This window comes from Peromyscus leucopus, chromosome 17 (genome assembly GCF_004664715.2).
Source record: "Peromyscus leucopus breed LL Stock chromosome 17, UCI_PerLeu_2.1, whole genome shotgun sequence".
NCBI classification, from domain to species: domain Eukaryota; kingdom Metazoa; phylum Chordata; class Mammalia; order Rodentia; family Cricetidae; genus Peromyscus; species Peromyscus leucopus.
Genome location: NC_051077.1, coordinates 12,232,891 through 12,254,560, shown reverse-complemented (window position 1 = coordinate 12,254,560; position 21,670 = coordinate 12,232,891). Strand labels below are relative to the sequence as shown.

The 21,670-nt window shown below is 39.9% G+C and overlaps 1 protein-coding gene across 1 annotated transcript in view; it reads left to right on the top strand.

Moving 5' to 3' along the window:
- Adam18 (ADAM metallopeptidase domain 18) overlaps positions 1-21,670 on the top strand; it is an 85,675-nt gene that overhangs the window by 6,246 nt on the left and 57,759 nt on the right. The window contains exons 3-10 of the mRNA XM_037211646.1: positions 3,832-3,887; positions 6,031-6,109; positions 6,579-6,655; positions 11,339-11,503; positions 16,006-16,075; positions 19,718-19,789; positions 19,992-20,158; positions 20,969-21,050. Coding sequence (XP_037067541.1) covers positions 3,832-3,887; positions 6,031-6,109; positions 6,579-6,655; positions 11,339-11,503; positions 16,006-16,075; positions 19,718-19,789; positions 19,992-20,158; positions 20,969-21,050 — 768 coding nt within the window. The remainder of the gene's footprint in view (positions 1-3,831; positions 3,888-6,030; positions 6,110-6,578; positions 6,656-11,338; positions 11,504-16,005; positions 16,076-19,717; positions 19,790-19,991; positions 20,159-20,968; positions 21,051-21,670) is intronic.

Sequence of the window (21,670 nt, the reverse complement as noted above, 5' to 3'; positions counted from 1 at the left end):
CAAGCAGTGTTCTTGAGCTGGTATAAAATGTTTGTTTTTATAGGTAAACAGCAAGGGTAGTGGTGGTTTGAAAGAAAATGGCCCCCAAAGGGAGTGGCACTATTAGGAGGCATGGCCTTGTTGGAGGAAGTGCGTCACTCTGGGGGTGGGCTTTGGGGGTCTCTTTTGCTCAAACTTCTCCCAGTGTGACTGTCTGTTGACTTCCTGTTACCTGCAAGATGTAGCACTCTCAGCTCCAGTACCATGTCTACCTGCATACTTCCATGTTGCCTGTCATGATGAAACTATAAGTGAACTACCCAAATTAAATGTTTTCTTTATAAGAGTTGCCATGGTCATGGTGGGGTACCAGAAGTGGGGTATTGCTGTAATAAGCCTGACCATGCTTTTGCTTAGAGTAGTAAGGACTTTTGGGACTTTGGGTTAGGAAAACTTTAAGCACTGCTTAATGGGCCATACTAGTAGGAGCATGGAAAACAGTAGTGCTGAGTGTGATTTGATGAACTGTGAGGGGCTACCTCAAGAGGTTTCAGATGAGAAGAATGTTAGTATGTTGCCTAGAGATCATTCTTGCCATATTTTGGTGAAGAAAGTGGTTGCTTTTTGCCCTTGTCCAAAAAGTGTGCCTAAGGCTAAAGTAAAGAATTTTGGATTAATTCTGTTGACAGAAAAATTTCAAAACAGCCTAATATAGACTCTGTCATGTGTTTTTTTTTTTTTTTTTTTTTTTTTTTTTTTTTTTTTTTTTTTTTTTTTTGGTGGTAATTCTAATGAAGATTTATAATGAAAAGAAACTAAAGAAAAGCTTTAAGCTGGGTGTGATGGTGCACACCTTGAATCCCAGCACTCAGGAGGCAGAGGCAGGCAGATCTCATCAAGCTAAGTTTCCAACTTGTGAAAAGGAATTTAAGAAAAGCTTAGAGCCAGGTGTGATGGTACATGCCTTTAATCCCATCACTGGGAAAGCAGAGGCTGGCAGTTCTCTGAGTTTGAGGCCAGCCTGGTCTACTGAGCAAGTTTTAGAACATCCAAGTTTAGGCAGTGAAGGGAACCATGGAAAACAGAAAGGTGGTGATGATGTAAATGACTGAGAGAGCCATGTTCCAGCTCTGGCAAGTGGCAGAACTTGGCAGCTTCGGCCATGTGGTTCTGGCTCTAGAGTTAAGGATAGTATAAACAGGTTATGGAAATTGCCTCTGAACCTAAGGAATGCTGCTGGGACCAGGCATGAGTCAGGGGTGTCCCTGAATGGAGACCTAGTAGAGAGGCCATTGCATGAAGTTATAAAGTTGAAGCCCAGATTGCCTTGGAGAACTCAAGATGTAAGAGATGGCAGAGTCGTAGGATACCTGCCAAGGAGAGCTGCTAACTGGGTGTGGACCCAGCCCAACAGAAAAAAAGTATGTTGCAGTCAACAAAGCTGAACAGAGTTGGAGAGCTGAAAAGGGTTTCATTGAAAAGTTTTGAGTTTGCCCAACTGGCTTTTGGTCTTGCTTTGGTCCAGTATTTCCTCACTATGCTCCTTTCCTGTTGTTTTGGAATGATAATGTATATCTTGTGTCATTCTATGTTGGAAGTATGTGATCTGCTTTTTTATTTTGATTTTTACAGGGGGATTATAGTTAAGAGATTGCCATGCATCTCAGGAGAGATGTTCGACTCTGGACTTTATAACAAGTTGAGACTCTTGAAGACTATAGGGAATTTTGAAGTTGGACTGAGTGCACTTTTGCGTTATGATAGGGCTATAAGTCTTGGGGGCCAAGGAGTGGAATGTGGTAGTTTGAAAGAAAATGGTCCCCAAAGGGAGTGGCACTATTAGGAGGTGTAGCTTGTTGGAGGAAGTATGTTACTCTGGGGGTGGACTTTGGGGTCTCTTTGCTCAAGCTTTCTTCAGTGTGACTGTCAGTTGACTTCTTGTTGTCTACAAGATGTAGCACTCTCAGTTCCAGCACGACATCTGCCTGCATGCTGCCATGCTCCCTGTCATGATGATGATGGACTAAACTTCTGAAACTGTAAGCAAACCACGTGAATTAAATCTTTTCTTTAGAAGAGTTGCCGTGGTCATGGTGTCTCTTCACAGCAATAAAAACCCTAACTAAGGCAGGTAGTGATTTCTAAACCGTATGGTAAGGGTATGTTTAGTTGTGTGAGAAACTAGGACCAGTGAGATGGTGATACATTTTGTGTGTGTGTGTGTGTGTGTGTGTGTGGTGTGTGTGTGTGTGTGTGTGTGTGTGTACAACCAACAGGTCTAAAGCAAGCTTATACAACAAATACATACCATCAATGCTGGAAACAGTGTAAGGATACTGCTTGATGATGATAAGTTTGCAGTACTGTTTGTTACCTGAGTTAGTTGGAGTCATAATCAGTAACTTAATCCCATGTAAAACTCTTACAGATTTTCTATAAAATAGCTCTCATTCCTTCCCCATGCTGTGGTTTTCTGTGTTGTTTATTTCCAGCATTACTGCAGATGTTTGCTGAATAAGGACACTTTTGTCCTATTTGCTGTTTTTTTTTTTTTAATGATTATCAAAACACACTTGCATACAGAAGCATTTTTCCGTGGGACGGGGGCATAATACATCCACATCCACTCTCACACCTAAGGCTCGGAGAACATTGCAGAAGAGGGGTTGGAAAGATTGTAAGAGCCAGAGGATCGGGCACTTAAGGGGCTCTTAAGTGATGTAGTTATTATTAACTCAGTTGTGAGGTCCAGCAAAAGTGCCTGTCTCTTCCAGCGTAAGAAATATTTTCATAAGATGTATCACCGCAGTCTTGATTTTTTTTATTTATTCTAGAACAGCGTGTTGGATGTGATATAGTACTTTGCAGGGGTCATAGCGGGTGCTGGGTGCTTTGCGCCAGATCTGGGTTATGAGCCTCTGATCTACAGCTGTGTGGTCTTGAACGTCCTGGGTATATCTAGGTATCAGCAACACTGCCGTGTCTCCTACAAATTCGCAGGTTCTGTTGGTTTAGCTTATAAGAGAGTTGCTGGGTTGGAGTCTGCATCTGTAGACATGTACAGCGGCTCTGCAGTCACCCCCCCCCCCCGCCCCGCCCCCAGTTTGCTTGGTTTTGTATTACATGGAGGAGGAGGATGAACACTGTGGTTACTCAGTTCCTGATGTTTGGAGCCTCACCCCTGGGTTGCAGTATTGCTCCAGGCTTCTTGTCTGTGTAGCCTCTTAGGTTTTTTTTTTTTTCCCCACCTCTTTGTAGTTTTACATGTTGAGAGCTGAGATATGAATAATGTAATATGCATGTATTTATAAATTGTTTATTAGTTCATTATATTTGGTATATAATATAAACTCTCAACCATTCCTTATTTATTTTTATTAGAAATGTTTATTTTCATCGGAGAGATGGCTCAGAAGTTAAGAGCACTGGCTGCTCTTCCAGAGGTCCTGAGTTCAATTCCCAGCAACCATATGGTGGCTCACAATCACCTGTAATGAGATCTGGTGCCCTCTTCTGGCAGAACACGATATACATAAATAAATAAATAAACCTAAAAAAAGATTGCTTTAAAAAAAAAAGAAATGTTTATTTTCTAGATAAAAGAATTGATAGAATATCAGTAATGCTAAAATTGTATTTTTTCAAAATATATTCCTTTTTAAACATTTCAATCAACACACTAAATCACAATCTTGCAAACTCAACCAACCCTAAAACCTTACTAATTAGTGCAATAAAGAATATGTTCATTTTTAATGTGGTGAGATATTTTCACTAACTTGAGTGAACAATAGTGTCTCCCATTGCATATGTCTGTATTACTAAATTATCTGTCAATTTGCTCTATTTTAGGTGACTTATGTCATTACAATTGATGGGAAACCCCACTCTCTGCATCTCAGAAACTAGTAAGATGTATTTTTTCTTTTGCAAAAAGTAAATGTCTGTGCCAGTTTTTTTCTCTTTTAAAGTTTATGTGCAGTATTTAAATTCAGTAGTGCAGTATAATGGTCAATCAACTTTTCAGTTTAGGATTTGCTAGGTCCTGAATATTAGGTCTATGAAGCTCTTGTATTTGATTTTCAGATTTACATTTTTAAGTTGAGAAATAAATTATGTATTTGGAAATATTCAATTAAGGATTCCCTGTACCCAAGCATGGTGAGTTGCATGAATTTCTGAGATCAAACACTGTTAGTAATCAAGTGACTATGTTGGAAAATTCCAGTAGGGTCAAATTTATGATGCACTAATTATTTATGTGACTTAAAACAGCCTTCCTTAATATTTTTACGTATGAAAAACCTCCCTTGTTGGCTTTAGCAATCTCAGTGCTGTGTGGTAATGCTTCTGCCCTTAAATAAAAATTTTGTAGTAATTTTGGTCCAGCTTTGTTCCCACCCACAGCTCAAAGCAGCAATCAGTCTTTCTATCCGTCATCACATTTTCCCAGCATTGCCTCTAAGAAAGATCAGGTGGTGGCTTCGGAGCCTCAGGGATCAACAAAGATGTGTGACAATTGTTGCTTGTCATCTTTTTGCTTTGTGGCTGAACAAGGCTACAAAAGTTATTGTCATCCATGATGTCTGCCGACCTAACACTGGCCTTTCCTTCTTCTACAATGTACTTCCCTAAAACTGACGGGAAATTTTGATAAGAGTATCACTGTCCTTCAGGGTTTGTTTGTTTGTTTGTTTGTTTGTTTTAATACCATGGTTGCATTCTAGTCTTCATTTCGGCATTTATTCTCTACCAATTGATGGCATTTGGCATAACTGGTTAATGTCCTCTCCATAAAATGCTTTCTCCACTGGACTCCAGAATATTATCCACCCCTAGCCCTGGTCTGACTCTTACCAATGTTCCTAATCTTGTCATTCTCTCTGCATTGGCCTTTGCAGAGTCTTCCTCACCTTCCCGATCTGAGGGTACGATATGAACGTCTAATGTGGATTCAGTCAGCTAGTGTTTCGGTTCAGTCTTGTGGCTAGCAGTGTATTTCCTGACTGTTGGCTGTTTGTAATTGATATCCGTACCTTATCCCATGACAATGGATGCTGCACTCATTCACTACTTTATTTCATAATCAAATGTTTGCTACAATTCCTGTTGCTAACTTGCTAAAAGTGGACCTCGGATGCTCTTCCCAAATCTGCATTCCTCATAACCATCTTAGTAAATGGCAAGTCATATCTTCTAATTTAAAAAGAAAGAAAGAAAGATTAAGAAAGAAGAAAAATATATCCTTGACATCTCTCTTACTTCTGCCTTCCCTAAGGTCCAGTGGGTTATTGAAGCCCAAATGAGCCTTCACCATCATTTTCATCATTCAGGACTCCCTCAGGGATGGCCTGGGTGGCAGTATTAGTCTTCTGACTAGCCTCAACTTCCATGTATTTGCCTTTCAGACTGTTCTCCACATAGCATTGAGTTTGGCTTTCTTAAAATCTCTGCTCCTCTCCACTTACCCCAGCCGTCTGGGACTCTGTCTCACTGTCTCGTCACTTCACACTCTATTCCAAGCACAGTTCCCATTGCCACTCTTCGTAGATGCACACCCATGTCTGGCTCAGGACCCTTTCATTTTATCCCAGCCCTGCCTGCAAGTCCGTCTGGCTTGTTCTTTGTGCCTAGTCATCTCTTTCAGGAGCTGTGTCACGGCCTCCTACATACTTGTGTTAATCACCCTACAGTAACCAGGCCCTGTTCATTGTCATAAAGCAATATATGACTCTGACTGTCTTTTGTTTAGTGCTGCATTCCAGGGCCCAGAAGAGGGACTGCCATGTGGTAGACATTCTAGTGAGTATTTGTTCAATGACGTCATACACAGAAATACCTGACAGTGCTGGCCCAGTGTTGAGCTCTCTGACTTGCCCATATATATACCATTTTTTTTTTTTTAAAAAATAGTATCACCAATGATACCACACTAAGATTATCATAATGAAGTCATGCTTTATATGAATCCATTGCACTTAACATTGTTTTATTAATGTGTATATTCGTTTTAAATGATGACTTAAATTCTATCTGTTGGTTTCTTTGAAGCTCATTCTTATCCCAGGATTTTTTGGTTCATACATACAATGAAACTGGATTTTTGTATTCCGACTCTTCACACTTAATGGTAAGAATCAGATGTCTTAGTATTTGTTACCTTATATTTTGTTGTTGAAAGGGATGTACTGTGTAATTAGACTACTTCTCCCTTTTAGACATTGTTTCTACTTGCTGAGACTGAACTGGGGCCTTTGCACATCCTAGGAAAACTCTATCATGGTGTTACTTCCAAAGCCTCATGTTGACAGTAATTCAAATGTTTCACTCCTTGGAACTCTGACCTGTTATATGGATGACTTCTATATATGTACATGTTATGGAAAAGAGATATAAAAACAGAGAAAACCCATAAGTAAAGAGAGTACCCCAAATCTTCTTTCCTGAGAGCTTGCATTAAAAATTCTACACAATTCATGATTTACTATTTTCAAATCTTTTGCTATCATGAGCCTTCTAAAATATTTGATAACACAGTTTTTTTTGTTGTTGTTGTTAAAAAAAAATGTGTATCCTCACCTGTGTGGTCTGTTTTTCAGACACATTGCCATTACCGAGGATATGTTGATGAATTTCCAAATTCCACTGTCACGCTCAACATCTGCTCTGGCCTCAGGTATAACATCCTGGAGAATAATTGAGTGTGAATGCAGTGGGCTGTGCTTTAGAGTGAGACCATGACAAGCAGACGCAAATCCAGGGAAACCTACAGCAGAACTCTGAAAGTTTCCTTTCCAATGGCCTTTCATTCATGTTAATGCCTGAACCTAAGCTTTCACTCATACTAACTCAGCTGAGGGCATCCTGAGTGGAGGTGTTTCCAGAATGCGGGGCAGGAAGGGATGGTTTGAAGATGAGACCTTTAGAACACGTTAATGTAGTGGTTCTCACCTATGGGTTGTGAGCCCTTTGGCAAACCTCTGTCTTCAAAAATATTTACATTATGATTCATAACAGTGGCAAAATTATAGTTAAGAAGTAGCAACAAAAATAATTTTATGGTTGGGGTCATCAAAGCATGAGGAACTGTATCAAAGATCAAAGCATTAGGAAGGGTGAGAACCACTGCTTTAAAGGCTAGTGCTTCATTTATTTATTTTTTTGATCATTATCTCAACTATGAAAAATGGTCTTAATTGGTTATTAAATCTAATAGGCCCATTCAATATTGTATCTGTTTAGTGCCATGCATGAGGCAGCTCATAAAGAAGGCCCCTCAGTGGCCAAGGACAGCAATAAGTGATTTCTTTGTTACTATGGGAACCATGAAAAGTTTATCAAGGGCGGATGACTCAAGAACAGAGAGGGAGGTTCTCCACAACCTCCTTTTCATGGTAGTGCCTTTTTGGATGTCTGCTCTGCATTCCGTTTTCCTTTACCACAGCCTTGTAGCCACAGAGCATTCCTCATGGACTTCTTATCAGTTTCTGGGACTTTGCCTTCCTGAACATGTGGTTTTGATGATAAACAGGAGTACGCATTAACTGTATGTCTCATTAGAGTCATGGTGACATTTCCATACAGCTCCTCACCGTGGTTTGATGGTTTCTCTCTCCGGCTCCTCTCTCTCCTCACTCTTTCCTTTTCTCTGGAACCTCTCTCCTTGTAGCCTCTCTACTAATTTCAGTCACCCTTAAAGCTTGTTTCTAGCTCACATTGAAAGAGACTTTGATACTTGACTTTCTGCCTCTTCCATAGTTAGCTTTTATGTGCTATCATTGAATTCCATCAATTTCCTGTAGTTGGCATGATATTTTTTTATGGCCAGGTAATACTCAGCTGTGTATAGATCTCCTATTTTTTTATGCAGCCATCCATTGCAGACACATAGGCTAACCCATGTATTTCCATGCCTTGACTACTGTGAACAATGCTGCAGTAACAAAGCGTGGTTTTCTTTACACACCCTGACTTTGTTCCTTCTGTGGCTGTGGTTTGCTTGTGACACTTATCCACAAGCTTGTGAGTTGAAAGCCTAGCCCCAGGTGGTGTCACAATGAAGAAATGATCGGACCACAAGAACAGTAACCTTCTTGAAGGATTAATCCATGATGGTTCATACTGGAATAGCCTCGGAGGAGGAGGAACTAGATCACTGGAGTGTGTCTTTGAAGTATCTGTCATGTTCCCCTCCCCTTGGGTTCTACCTGACATGAACTGAGCAACTGTTCTTTTATGCTTCCTTTAGCCATCAAGTTTTACCTGGCCACAGGCTCAGAAGCAAGGCCAAGTGCTTGTGAGCTGGCATTTCTGAAGCCATGAGAAACATATGACTCTTTCCCATCTGTGGTGGTTTGAAAAAAAATGGCCCCCAAGAAGAATGGCACTATTAGGAGGTGTGGCCTTGTTGGAATAGGCGTGGTCTTGTTGGAGGAAGTGTGTTACTGGTAGAGGCAGGCTTTGAGGTCTCATATATGCTCAAGCCATGCCCAGCGTTTCAGACCATTTCCTGTTGCCTGCACGTCAAGATATAGGACAGTCTGCTACTTTTCCAGCATCATGTCTGCCTGCACGCCACCACGTCACCCATGATAATAATGGTCTAAACCTCTGAAGCTGTAAGCCATCCCCAAATAAATGTTTTCCTTTATAAGAGTTGCTGTGGTCATGGTGTCCCTTCACAGCTGTAGAAACCCCACCTAAGACACTGCCTATGATTTTCTCAGGTACTTTGTCGCCATAGTGGAAAGCACCTTCCCAGGAATGGAATAGTTGGGTCCTTTGCTGCTTCTTCTTTTGAGGACCTCTCACTGTTCTCCACAGTGACTGTACTGATTGACATCTCTACCAGCAATGTGTAAAGTTCCTTTTCCCTCATCCCTGCTAGCATTTGTTATTTTTGATTTTATGGGTCATAGCCATTCTAACTGGGGCCAGGAGGAATCTCAATGCATTTCTCCCTTTCTTTCTCCCAGAGTTTGAGCATCTAACCAAGGTCTTGGGCCTGACATGCAAGTGTTCTACCCCTTCACTAACCTGCCATTCCTTGTAGTTTTTGATTTGTATTTCTCTGAAGGCTAACAAGCTTGAACACGTTTCCTTGTATTTACTGGTCACTTGAACATATTTTGAGTGGTGACTTTTATCTTTTTTCCCTCCCATTTATTGACTTGGTTACTGCTTTTTTTTTTCTTAATTTTTGAATTTTTTGGTACTTGTCTGATGTGAGACAAATAAATGACTAAGAGTCTGTAGGACATTTTATTGTTTTGTTGATCCTTTGCTATACAGACATTTTTAGTTTAATTCTGTCTCACTTTTAATACTCGTATTTTCCAAGCAAAGTCTTTGTCAATGCCTATTCTTGAAGTGTCTCCTTTGTATTTTCTTCTAGTACTTTCAAAGTTTCAGGTCTTATGTTAAGTTCTCTGGTCAATTTCTTTGTTGAATTCTATAGAGAGAGATCTACATTAGTCTTCTACTTGTGAATATCTAGTTTTCCCAACAGTGTTCATAAGGAGGTCAGACTTTCCTCTAGCCTAAGATGTTGGCCTCTTTGTCAGGAATCAGTTGGCTATAGATGTGTGGGCTTACTTCTGGGTTCTCAGTCCTACCCCACTGGTCTATGCATCTGTCAATAGCATGCTGTTCTGTTAGTATAGCTCTGCAGTGTAACTTGAAATTCAATACTTTGATACTTTAAGATTTCTGGATTTGCTCACAATTACTTGGATGATCAGAGTCCTTCCCCGTGAATCTCAGGAATTTTCCCCCCAAGATTTAGATTTTTTAAAAATAGAGATTTCACCAAATCTGTAAATTTTCTTTGCTATTGTGTTGGAACCTCTCCTGTCTGTGACTGTCTCTCATATTTGTGTTTCACTCGGTCACTGTGGCAAGGTTTCCCCAGGAGCCTCAAATTCTGCCTTTTCTTGTTTCCTGATCCAAAGAGTAATATGGTTCCCCAACAGTAGTGCCTTCTCCAGATGGTCCCTGGTTATAGCCCTCAGTGATGCTGAAAGACAGAAGGAATTTAGTATCTGAAGGCGTCGTCCCTGGCAGGCTGTACTTCTTGTTGGATATAAAGTCGTAAGAAAGGAGGATTTCTCCCATACTGGGTCCGCTGGTTTGTTATTAGCTTTGTGTGCTAACATGTGTGTGTGTGCCATGTTAGCATTGCGTGCTGACACGTGTGTGCGCCGTGTTAGCTTTGTGTGCTGACACGTGTGTGCGCCAGGTTAGCATTGTGTGCTAACACGTGTGTGCGCTGTGTTAGCATTGTGTGCTGACATGTGTGTGCGCCGTGTTAGCTTTGTGTGCTGACATGTGTGTGCGCCAGGTTAGCATTGTGTGCTAACACGTGTGTGCGCTGTGTTAGCATTGTGTGCTGACATGTGTGTGCGCGTGTTAGTTTGTGTTCTGATACGTGTGTGCGCCAGGTTAGCATTGTGTGTTAACACGTGTGTGCGCTGTGTTAGCATTGCGTGCTCACATGTGTGTGCGCATGATGCATTGTGTGCTGACACGTGTGTGCGCCGTGTTAGCATTGTGTGCTAACATGTGTGTGCACCATGTTGCATTGTGTGCTGACACGTGTGTGCACCGTGTTAGCATTGTGTGCTGACATGTGTGTGCCGTGTTAGCATTGTGTGCTGACACATGTGTGCACCGCGTTAGCATTGTGTGCTGACACGTGTGTGCACCGTGTTAGCATTGTGTGCTGACATGTGTGTGCCGTGTTAGCATGTGTGCTGACATGTGCACGCGTTAGCATGTGCGACCCGTGGAGGTTAGCATTGTGTGCTAACCTGCTGGGATTACCAGGTCTGGGCTCTGCGCACCGCCAGAGAGCCAAGCTTGAAGTTGCCTATGATTTTGTGCTTTGCTCCAGGTTTCCTTTCTGATTCCATTTTTTCCTCTGTTCCCCTCTCCTCTCACCAGAACAGAAGTTTTTTTTTTTGTGTGTGTGTTATTCTGATGCCTCTTATTCCCTGAAACATATGAAGGGGACTTTAATTTTGTCCCACTGTTCGGGAACCTCAATATATCTTGAATTCTGATACCGTCTTTTGAAAAGAATGCAGCACCGCATAGGGCGGGATATGCGTGTGATCTCAGCACTTGGTAGCTGAGGCAAGAGGATCCAAAGTGTGAGGCCACCCTGGGCTATACTTCAAAATTAAGACCAATAATGGTGATTTTTTAAAACAGTGGTGCCCGCAGAAGCAAACAGGGGAAAAATGCATAAAATCATTTGTTTCACTATGGTTTCTTATTTCTCACATTTCAGATGATAGCTTGGCCGGGGGGAGGGGGATGCCGTGCATGGTTTTGATAATGATTGCCTTTGTGAATTCAGGGGATTCCTGCAGTTGGAAAACATCAGCTATGGAATTGAACCACTGGAATCTTCAGCAAAATTTGAGCACATAGTTTATCAATTGAAAAATGACACTCCAGTGTTAGCAGAAAATTACAGCCACATTTGGCAGACGGACCAGCTCAATAAAGGTCATCCCGATGCCCAGTCCAGGACTCCGTGGTAGAGACCCAGGGAATCACTTCTGCTGTTCATCAGTCATGCAGGAACAGGCTGATGCTATCATACATTACAGCTTTTTTCTATGCTTGAATAAAGATTCAATTTCACATAACTGAAAATCACCTAGTATTATACTTCACATGTATTGCTCTAGGTATTAACCATAGAGCTCCGAGCATTTCGGCGGTGTTGGCAGGAACACCATGGGAATCACTTCTTTGTTCTTTTGTTTCATGACAAGTCATTGCAGTGTGAGATGCAGGCTGAATGAGCACTTATAAATCACTGGGACTCACTTTCAGAAATCAGTGCTAGAGACATTTATAAACTAAGTTCCTTTAATGATTTGATAAATTCACCACCTTAGCAATTAACAGTTACACCAAAAGTTCTAGCAATAAGAAAAACATGGTATAGTGACAGGAAATAAACTGGGCGACATTACAAAAGAAATACAATTCAATGGAAAAAAGTTTTTTTAAAAAAAAAATAAAAAATCCACTAACAAAACGAATGAAATCCAAATTAACAAATACAGAAATGAAAAGTTAATTATTATACACATGACAATGTTAAAATTATGGACATAGGTATACCTCAAAGATTGTACTCACATTAAAAACGGAAAATCCTGAATGTACTGTTCTGATGGCTACCATTACCATAAATCGGACCGCATAGACCATGATTTAATATTTTTTTTTTTTCGAGGACAGGGGTTTTCTCTCTGTGTAGACTTTGGCGCCTTTCTGGACTATTCACTTGGTAAGTCCAGAGGCTGGCAACATTGTCTCACAGAGATTCACACCTAGCTTCTGCCTACCGAAGACGACTAGATTAAATCAGCATGATGCGCCACACCTGATCCCGTAGCTTCAGTGTTGGTGTTTTTCAAAGGAGACATTTGGTATTGAAAACTATCGAACAATGAGGGAAGAATAGCCACTATTTTCAGTAGCCTGCTGGAAGTATTTTCAATGTTTCCTATGCACCTTTACATATTAATTGGACATATTTTCTAAAATAGGCAATCATTTCTATATTACTGAAGATGGGAAGAAATATTAGTAAGCTTTGGCATCAGTGAAACTATGTTTTAAATAGGTTCACTAATAAGCTTACCTAGGAAATACTAAGTTACATAGACATAAGAAATTTAGTTGGGGAGCTCTGCCTCGTTCACCACTCAAGCATGACGGTAAGATGGGTACATACTGAGCAGTTTCTCTGGGCCAATATAGAAAGATAAAGAGAATAGAGATACACTTCTGACTTCATTAGAATTTAAGTTTGCTGGACTGTTGTGCCTTTGGAAGCTTGTTCCTTAGGCCACTTGCCAATGAAAAGCCCTTTCCTCCCATCAGAAGAAGCAGACATTTATCACACTGTCTTGGGAGAATGGCCTTGGCTGTCAGCTGTTCGGAGAATGGGAGTCTATTTTGTTTTATGACGATTGCATCCATGTTTCTCTGCCCCTGTGAACTCAATCGCTCAGGAAGTGTAACTTGGGGCTGGACCCTCCAAGCCAGCTGCACATGGAAGTGTCTATAAGATTCCAACATTGTAACCCACCCTATCTACGCTGTGCTTACAGACTTCCAGTTGTGACAGGACCCCCTAAAGCCAGGCACTGAGTCCAGGCCATGTGCTATTACAGAGTTCTGTTTCCCTCAGGACCAGGGTAGATTCCTCCCTAGACAGGGTTAATTCTCCAAACGTTACCCATGATGCTTAGTTTGAATTGTCAAGTTGATATAGCCTCCTGTCACCTGGGGAAGGCGTCTCAGTGAGAGTTTGTCTAGATTTTGGTCAGCGTTTGGGCATGTCTGAAGGGGATTATCCTAATTAGTGGGAAGATCCACCCACTCTGGGGTAGTACTACTTTTTGGTATTATATGACACTATTTCTGGGGAGATCTGAACACTCCAGGTAGGAAATCAATGGCAGATCAAAGTATAGATACTGCCAAAGTCCAATTTAGCGGACCAGTGTTTTATTGTGGTCACCTACAGGACTGTGGGTGAGTGGTTATTTACAGGAGCAGAAATGACAACTCAAAGACAGCTGGATGGCCTTCAAATATCACCACCATATGAATAGTGGCTATCAGTAGCTAACAATGACTAGAAGCCTGGAGCACACTGCTCCTCTAAGAAACTCGACAGGTTAGAGGGCGCTCTCTTCCAGGCAGCTTAGGTAGTCTGCACCTCCCCCAGGCAGTTTAGACTGGCTTTAATGCCACTTTAATGAAGGACTAATTCTCAATGCCCTTTGCCCAAGAGTGGGCCTGCTTTATTCAGAACAGTTTTAGCTTGTCTTCTGTAAAGCTTTCTGGCAAGTGGCCTAAGGAACAAGCTTCCAGTTCTGCGCAATAGTGAAAAGGAGCGAGGAACTTCTGTCTGAATCTTTTACAGGAGTCTCATAAGGGACACAATTGTTTTTCTGGCCTTACTGGCACAGAACAACCCACACAGCCACAATTGGTTATTACCACCTACGTGTTGCTTCCAACCTATGGGGGCAAGGGGCGTTGCTCCCACCAAATGGTCTTCCTCTTCCACATATATGCATTGCTGAGTCAGAGCCATAAAAATGTCACAAAGGAAACATAGGGAGCAAGGAACATTGAGACATCCAAAGCATAGTAACAGGAATTAAAATTTTTTTCTCAAAGATCTGTTAATATACATTTAGAGCTCAATATGCTACATATATATTAAGTTATATATAAGCAGAGTGAATACATAGTTATAAATGACCTTAAAGTATTTGGAAAATAGTTTGAATTTAAAGGCAAAGTTTAAACAGCATTTCTCAGAAACACCATTCCCACACAGGCTGGTCTCTGCTTCTTCCAGGCAACTTGGCTTGTCTGAGAGTGTCTCTCAGCTGACTTTATTCAAGGGAGAGATTTAATGAATCTGGTCAGTTTCAGGGACTTCCTAAAGCTTTTGAGTTATCTACTTCCTAAATGGAACAAGCTTCCCTGCAGAATGGATTGTTTTTACCTCCTTTTATTTCAAAAGTGAGTCCTGGGTCCAATATTGGAAAAGTAACCCAATACCAACCCAGCTGGTATAGAAGAAAGCCCACATTTTTTTTTATCCATTGTGTGATAAAGGAAGATAATAAAATTCAGTGTCCATTTGATGCAGACACTCAGCAACCTTGTAACAGAGTGAAGTTTGCCCTTGATAAACACTATCCATGAAAATCTAATCAAAGATGATTCTCAGTGACACAAGACTGATTGCCCTCTTATTAAATTTTGATAAACTCAAGTCTATCTCCTTTCATTCCTCTAACCATCATGATAGAGGATTGCTTGATGGAGTAATCAATACTCCTGAATCCAATGATGAAAATACACACCTCCTGAATATTAGATGGCATATAAAAATCCACCACACTCCTATAAATAGCAGGGGAAGTGTAGAAATGCTGTACACACAAACTGCAAAGTGCTGATTTAATAAAGAACTAAGTAAATGGAGAAAAAACTATTCACTATGGGACTGTAAGATTTGGCATAGGAAGGACTACATTTTCTCTGAAAGTGATGTATGAATTTCATATAACTGTAAAAAAAACCAGCAAGAAGATAAGTAGATATGTACATAGGTACAAATATCAATATAAGATAATATGTATTTACACGGTCTATATTGGAAATAAAATGAGCCACAGATGAAATCTGACACCATAAACAACCATAACTGCATCATTATTGACAATAAAGACACTTGAAAATGATTTAGAGCTCAAGGCACAACCCATAGGAGAGAGGAAAGACCTACCAGCTTCTCTTAAAAATCACAGTGTTTTGATCTGCAGAAGGCCACGTGACAGTAATGAACATGCCAGCTACACATGGGGAGAATGGGGTGAAGAATCGTTCCCAACTGGTAACTTTCCTGTGGGCTTTTAACTTATTATGTATTTACATCATTCTCTCCCTCCTTCTCCTTTCTCCAATTCCTCCTGTACCTCTTCCATTCCTCAAATTCATGGCTTCTTATTTTTTAATTGTAATTGTTACACATACACACACAGACACAGACACAGATACACACACACACACACACACACAGAGAGAGAGAGAGAGAGAGAGAGAGAGAGAGAGAGAGAGAAGAGAGAGAAGAGAGAGAGAGAAGAGATGTTTATAAATACAGCCCACTGAGACCATCACTCAGTGTTGCACATAGGTGTTTAGAGCATACCTCTTGGGATTGGCTAACCTTTCAGGAGCTCAAGGCAACCACCAATGCCTGGAGTTCTCCTTCTAAGGGTGAAGCCCTCACAGGGAACCTCTCATTCCAAGGATGTTTTGAAATGGAAGTTGTGTTTTGCAATAGTCTTTTATATTTAGGTCTCGATCGTGGTTTTATGTTATGTCTTCCCTGACTTCCTTGCATGTTAACTTTTGCTTTTAGAGAGCTCGGTACACACTAACAATTAATTAATTAATAGTTTTGGTTGTTTTCCAGGACAAAAATCATTCACAACTATTCCCTCAAAGTCTAAAACTGCACATTATAGTGGGGAAATCTTTGGTAAGTCAATCTCCCTTCTTGTTTCCTTCCTGCCCGCTTCTATCCCATCTCCTCCCCTTCTCTCCTTTTCTCTCCTTCTTCTATCTCCCTTTCTTTTCTGTTCACCTCCTCATTTCTTGTACCCCCTTCAATTTCTTCCTTTTCCCTTCTTTCTTCTTAATGAAAAACTTAGAAACAGAAATGATTTGTTTCCTTTGAGCTCACAGGTGTTTTAGTTTTGTTATTCATTCAATATCATCTGCTTTATTAAATTGAATTGTGAAAAGACAGCTAAATAGTAAGATAATTACACTGTGACGTAGTGTATGTTAACACGAACAGTATGAAACAGTACAATCCTGGAAGGTGTAGTAATTGTTCAATGTTCATAGCAAAGGTTTTTAAGTGAAGGTCTTAGCAGATGCACACAGTTGTAGGAGCCCAAATCAGGAGTCTCTCAAATATGCTGTTCTGTTTGTTGAGTGATAGGGTGGGTTGATGCAACTGAAATGGATAAAGCCATCACTCCAGGATTGTGGGTCTGTGGGAGGATCAAACGAGGTAGCTGAATCTCAGCCTAAGGCAAGAGCTTGCGTTTCACCCCCAGGTATAGTTGGGAGATGCTGAAGAATTTGTGCAGCATGAGAAATGGAATCAGTTAAGATTCAGTAATGTGGAGGGAATTTAAAGTGGTCAGAGAGATGGGTATGTGGGGCAGAGGACAGTATGATGGAAGAGATAACTAAAATCCCATATGGAAACTGCTGTTTTACCTGTTTCATATTTACATATTCATATAAAGGGCTTTAATTGGAATTACCCTACACAAGATACGATGCTCCTCTTAGAATCCATAGGTTGTTAAATAAATTTCCTAGTACTAAGTATGGAATACATACTTTTGCATTCTTGGTCAGAGGTGTCCTGGAGACCCCACAATAATATAGGCGATTGCAATTGTTGGTTGCCCACCAGAAGTCGATGCGAGACCTTATTACTGAAGACAGCACACATATTGGGCATACGACGTAGAGCAATAGAGTTCGTATTGACCAGAAGGCTTCTTCCTGATGGCTTTTCATAGTAGTGGAAGGGGCTGGGGAAAAGGTCATCACTAGTTTTCCTTAACTGTGTTCTCTCTCCACTACATAATGACCAGTGTGGCAAAGCATGCCTGGGGGTGCAATAGTGCTATACACGTCAGAGAAGAACCAACCACTGTTTTTAAAGTTGAATTTAAGGCCTGCTCCACAGGAGAAAACACATCCCTAGTACTGCAAGTCTGGCTAAGAACCCATGTTTGGGGCATTCACAGGCCCCAGGGACGAACTCACTGTTGCTATTCTGCTAAGCGGACTGTGTTTCGAATTGCATTCTAAATTCACACCTCTGTATCCATAGATCACTGCCGCTCTCAAATCTCATCAGAGAAGTTTCCTCATAGAGTGGATAGTATTTAACGCAGAAACTCACAATTGATCAAAATGCAGTCAAGGGTCAGTGCAACGCTCAGCCATAAACAGGCTATCATATCACACACACACACACACACACACACACACACACACACACACACACACACATGACTCAGACTGTCACAGGATAGAGAGTGAAAATATCATAAGAGGCAGAGCTCAGAGAAACCTGTAACAAAACAATGATTTCTGGACAGGACAGCACCCCTGCTCTCATGATTTCCTGCATGAGACCTGATCAAGCCAGTCAACACTCTAGTATGGACTGAGAAGGGGCTTATGAGCCCTCATCCTAAGTGAGGAGCTATAGACAGTTGATGGCTTCTAGGAGAGAAAGAGCCAATTATTTTTTTTTTCAAGATGTGGCCCCTGTTAGGTTGCTCATGCCCTAGTGGATGGCCCACACCCAGGGAAGTACAAATTAGACGCTACAAATTGGTTATAAAAATAAAATAAAAAAGGAAAGAAAACTAAAGAAAGATAAAGAAATGAAGGAAGAGAAGACACAGAGTTGAGGGGTTGGGAATAGGGTGGATTTGGGAAGAGTTAGGGGGAGAAGTAGGGGGCAAATATGATTAAAATGTACAATATTAAACTCTCAAAGAAATAATAAAAATATGTATAGCCAGTCTTTCTTTAGACTGCCAGCTCCCAAATAATGACATGGAGACTTCTTTAAGTATGAAAGCTTGACCTTAGCTTAGGTTTGTTCCCAACTAGCTCTTAAAACTTCAATTAACCCATTTATATGGCATGTGGCTCATTACCGTTCCTCAGTACCTTATGTCTGACTTCCTCTGCATCTCACTGGTGAATCCCTTGCCTCTCAGATTCTTCCCAGAGTTCCCATCTCTACCCAGAAGTCCTGCCTATTCTCTCCTCCCTGGCTACTGGCCATCCAGCTTTTTATTAAACCAATCAGAAGGTGCCTTAGACAGGTGAGGTAAAACAGAGACATCTCACACGGTGTGATCAAATAACCTCCAACAAACATGTTTTTTTTAAAAAAAAAAGAGTACAGATCCAGAGAACAACTAGAAGAGTCCACCATAATTCACATCTTTTGAAGAGTATAGTGAAGAAGGATTTCAGAAATGTTGACCAGAAAAATGTGTTGAATGACTCATACCTTGTACTCATGCTCAAAGAGCCTAAGCACACAAGTCCCTATTCTTTTTTCAATTGAAAGTTGAGAATTTGGCCTGGGGCTTCTAGCCCCAGGCTGGCGAGAAGACTGTGGCTACAGTTCTGGCCCCCAAAAGTGTTTGGACTGAGTTGCTGAGCGTATTCAGCTAGTGATGCCCAGGAACAGAGGTAATTTATCAGCTCCGGAGTCAGAGTCCACATACCTCTGGAGGTGGTCCACTTTAATTAGCAGATTGTATTAACGTATTCATTTGACAGGATTTTCACTCCACATCATGATAATGTTTATCTCTTCTGCTGTAGACTGATTTCCAATTTCAGTTGTTTCTTCTGTTTCTTCGTGTATTTGCTCTTCCTCATTTGTGGAGCATGCATTGAGGGGTCCTTGGATCCCTGTTTTCTTTTCTTTTTTTTTTTCTTTTTTTTTTTTTTGGTTTTACGAGACAGGGTTTCTCTGTGTAGCTTTGCGCCTTTTCCTGGAACTCACTTGATAGCCCAGGCTGGCCTCGAACTCACAGAGATCCGCCTGGCTCTGCCTCCCGAGTGCTGGGATTAAAGGCGTGCGCCACCACCGCCCGGCCGGATCCCTGTTTTCATAGGCAATTTCCAGCTATGAGGTCTGGTTATCATGGGGTGGAATCCACAGAGATGTGTTAGTGCCTCTCACTTCATACCTTTTCTGCTTGGGAGTCTTAGAAGTTTATACTGAGTCCATTCTAAATGCCAGTGTGTTCTTGAGTCATTGTTTTTAATAAGAATTATTATTTTTAAAATTATTATTATATAATTATATAGTATCATTTTAGTGTTTTATTATAAATCATTATATTTTATATAAGTTACATATGATTATATTATAATATAATTAGTATAAAAATTTAGTTGTAATTGGCAAAATAAAACTTTAATAAAAATATTAGCATGTAGAAATACTTGATAAAATTATGCTTGTCTTATAGTACCAAAATAATTCAGCTGTTGAAAAATGTGCTATCATATTATTATTTTAATAAATCCTAAAACAGTTAAATTTGTATTTCAGTATGATTACATGGGATCTGACACTTTGGGTGTAACACAGAAAATTTTCCAGATTATTGGGCTTGTCAACACAGTAAGTTTTTAGTTTTTCAGATTTCTAATTTCATGAAAAAGACATTGACTATGACTTACATTTTAAAAGTGTGGAAAATTAATGACTTGAATATATTTTATTAGCTCAATGTTCCCAATACTCTAGTGAACTTCTTTCTGTGTTTTTTTTTTTATATAAGAGTTGATATTTTTGAAACAGACACTGTAAATCCTATTCATAGATGTTTACTCAGCTGGATTTGGCTGTTGTGTTAGCCTCTTTGGAACTGTGGTCAGATAAAGACCAAATTTCTACCGACGGAGATGCTAATGATATTTTACAAAGATTTTTGGACTGGAAACGAGACTATCTTACCCTACAGTCCCATGAGATAACACACTTACTCATGTAAGTAGACAGTGTTCTGCATGATTAACAAATTAGTAATTCCACAAAGGTCAATTTTTGCATTCATTATATTCTTCAGTTTTCTGTAGGACACTTTGAAGATTATATATATATGTATATATGTTTGTGTGTGTACATACATATTACATAGCATATACATACATATACTATGAAGTATGCATATATACACACATATATGTATACTATGAAGATGATAGTTTAAAAATAAAAATAATGATGGCCAATTTTATATTGGCATATTTTTGTATTGAGTAGAATGTTAACAAATCCTGAATCTCATTAATTTATATGATATCAGCTTTGCTGAAGAATATGTCAGTCTAGTATAATAAATAATATAAAAATGGTTTATTTAATTTTACCCATACAGATTAATGTATTTCATGTCTACTTTTTCAAGAGGATAGATTTGTGTAGGTTGCTTTGTGATATTTTTGTATTAAATAGACGCTTATGTTTAAAATATGTAACATTGCCTCTTCTACAAGTTAAAAGTTCTTTTCCTTATTTTTCAACTTTTAGTGGCCTAAGGAGTTACTGCACATAAGGGAAACTTTGTAGCATTTCAGATAATAGAATAATATCAAATCTGAGAGCTAGGGGAAGAAAAAAGTTGATCTCAAATGAATAATTACAATAATTTGGACATTTTGCATACTTTATTAGATATTCAGATTGGAAGTTTATATGTTTCTCAAGTGATCTTTTTAACTTCATGAGGAGGTAAATATATGCTTATATGTTATGCTATATAATTACATGAATACAAAGTATACCATTATGGTGTAGTTACAGGGAACATCCAAAATATATTGGAGCAGCATCATCGGGTGACATATGCAATAAAAGCTATGCTGCGGGTGTTGCCATGGTATGTAGCTTTCATTCTTCTTTACATTATTACTTTTCAACAACCATATACTATGTAAGTGTTTATGCAGGAGTTAAATGGTTTCTAACAATTTGTTTTTCATTATTACTCTGTTAGGACAAAATTGTTCGAATCTGAAAATGTCCCATTGCATTACAAATTTCAAGCATAATTAGCATAATACAGAGACTAGTAAATTCTGTCACTAATTAGCTGTGGCATTTACTAAAGTTGCCTTAGATTTTTAAGGAATACAAGCATTAGCTCAAAAGTAAAGACGCCCCCATGTGTCCAACCAACTTCAGGAAGTAGCAGAAGCCATCAAGTTGTGTGTTCCCTTTCATAAATAGCACTTCACGCTATTTCCACAAACTGCATTTCATTCTCTTCTGAGCCAGATAATGGACTGATATTAAATTGCTTGGATTTCATAATGAGCGGCACTTCTGGATTTCATAGTTGCATCCCATTGGTTTGTCCAAATCCCTTAATAAAACGTGTCTAACCTTCCTCCACGTTTAAAAAAAGCCTCTGTCTCTACCCTGGAGACGGTCTGGAGTGTGTTTTCTTTTCCTGCACGTGGGACATGCTGCACAGCTGAGATGTGACAGCGCTCGCTT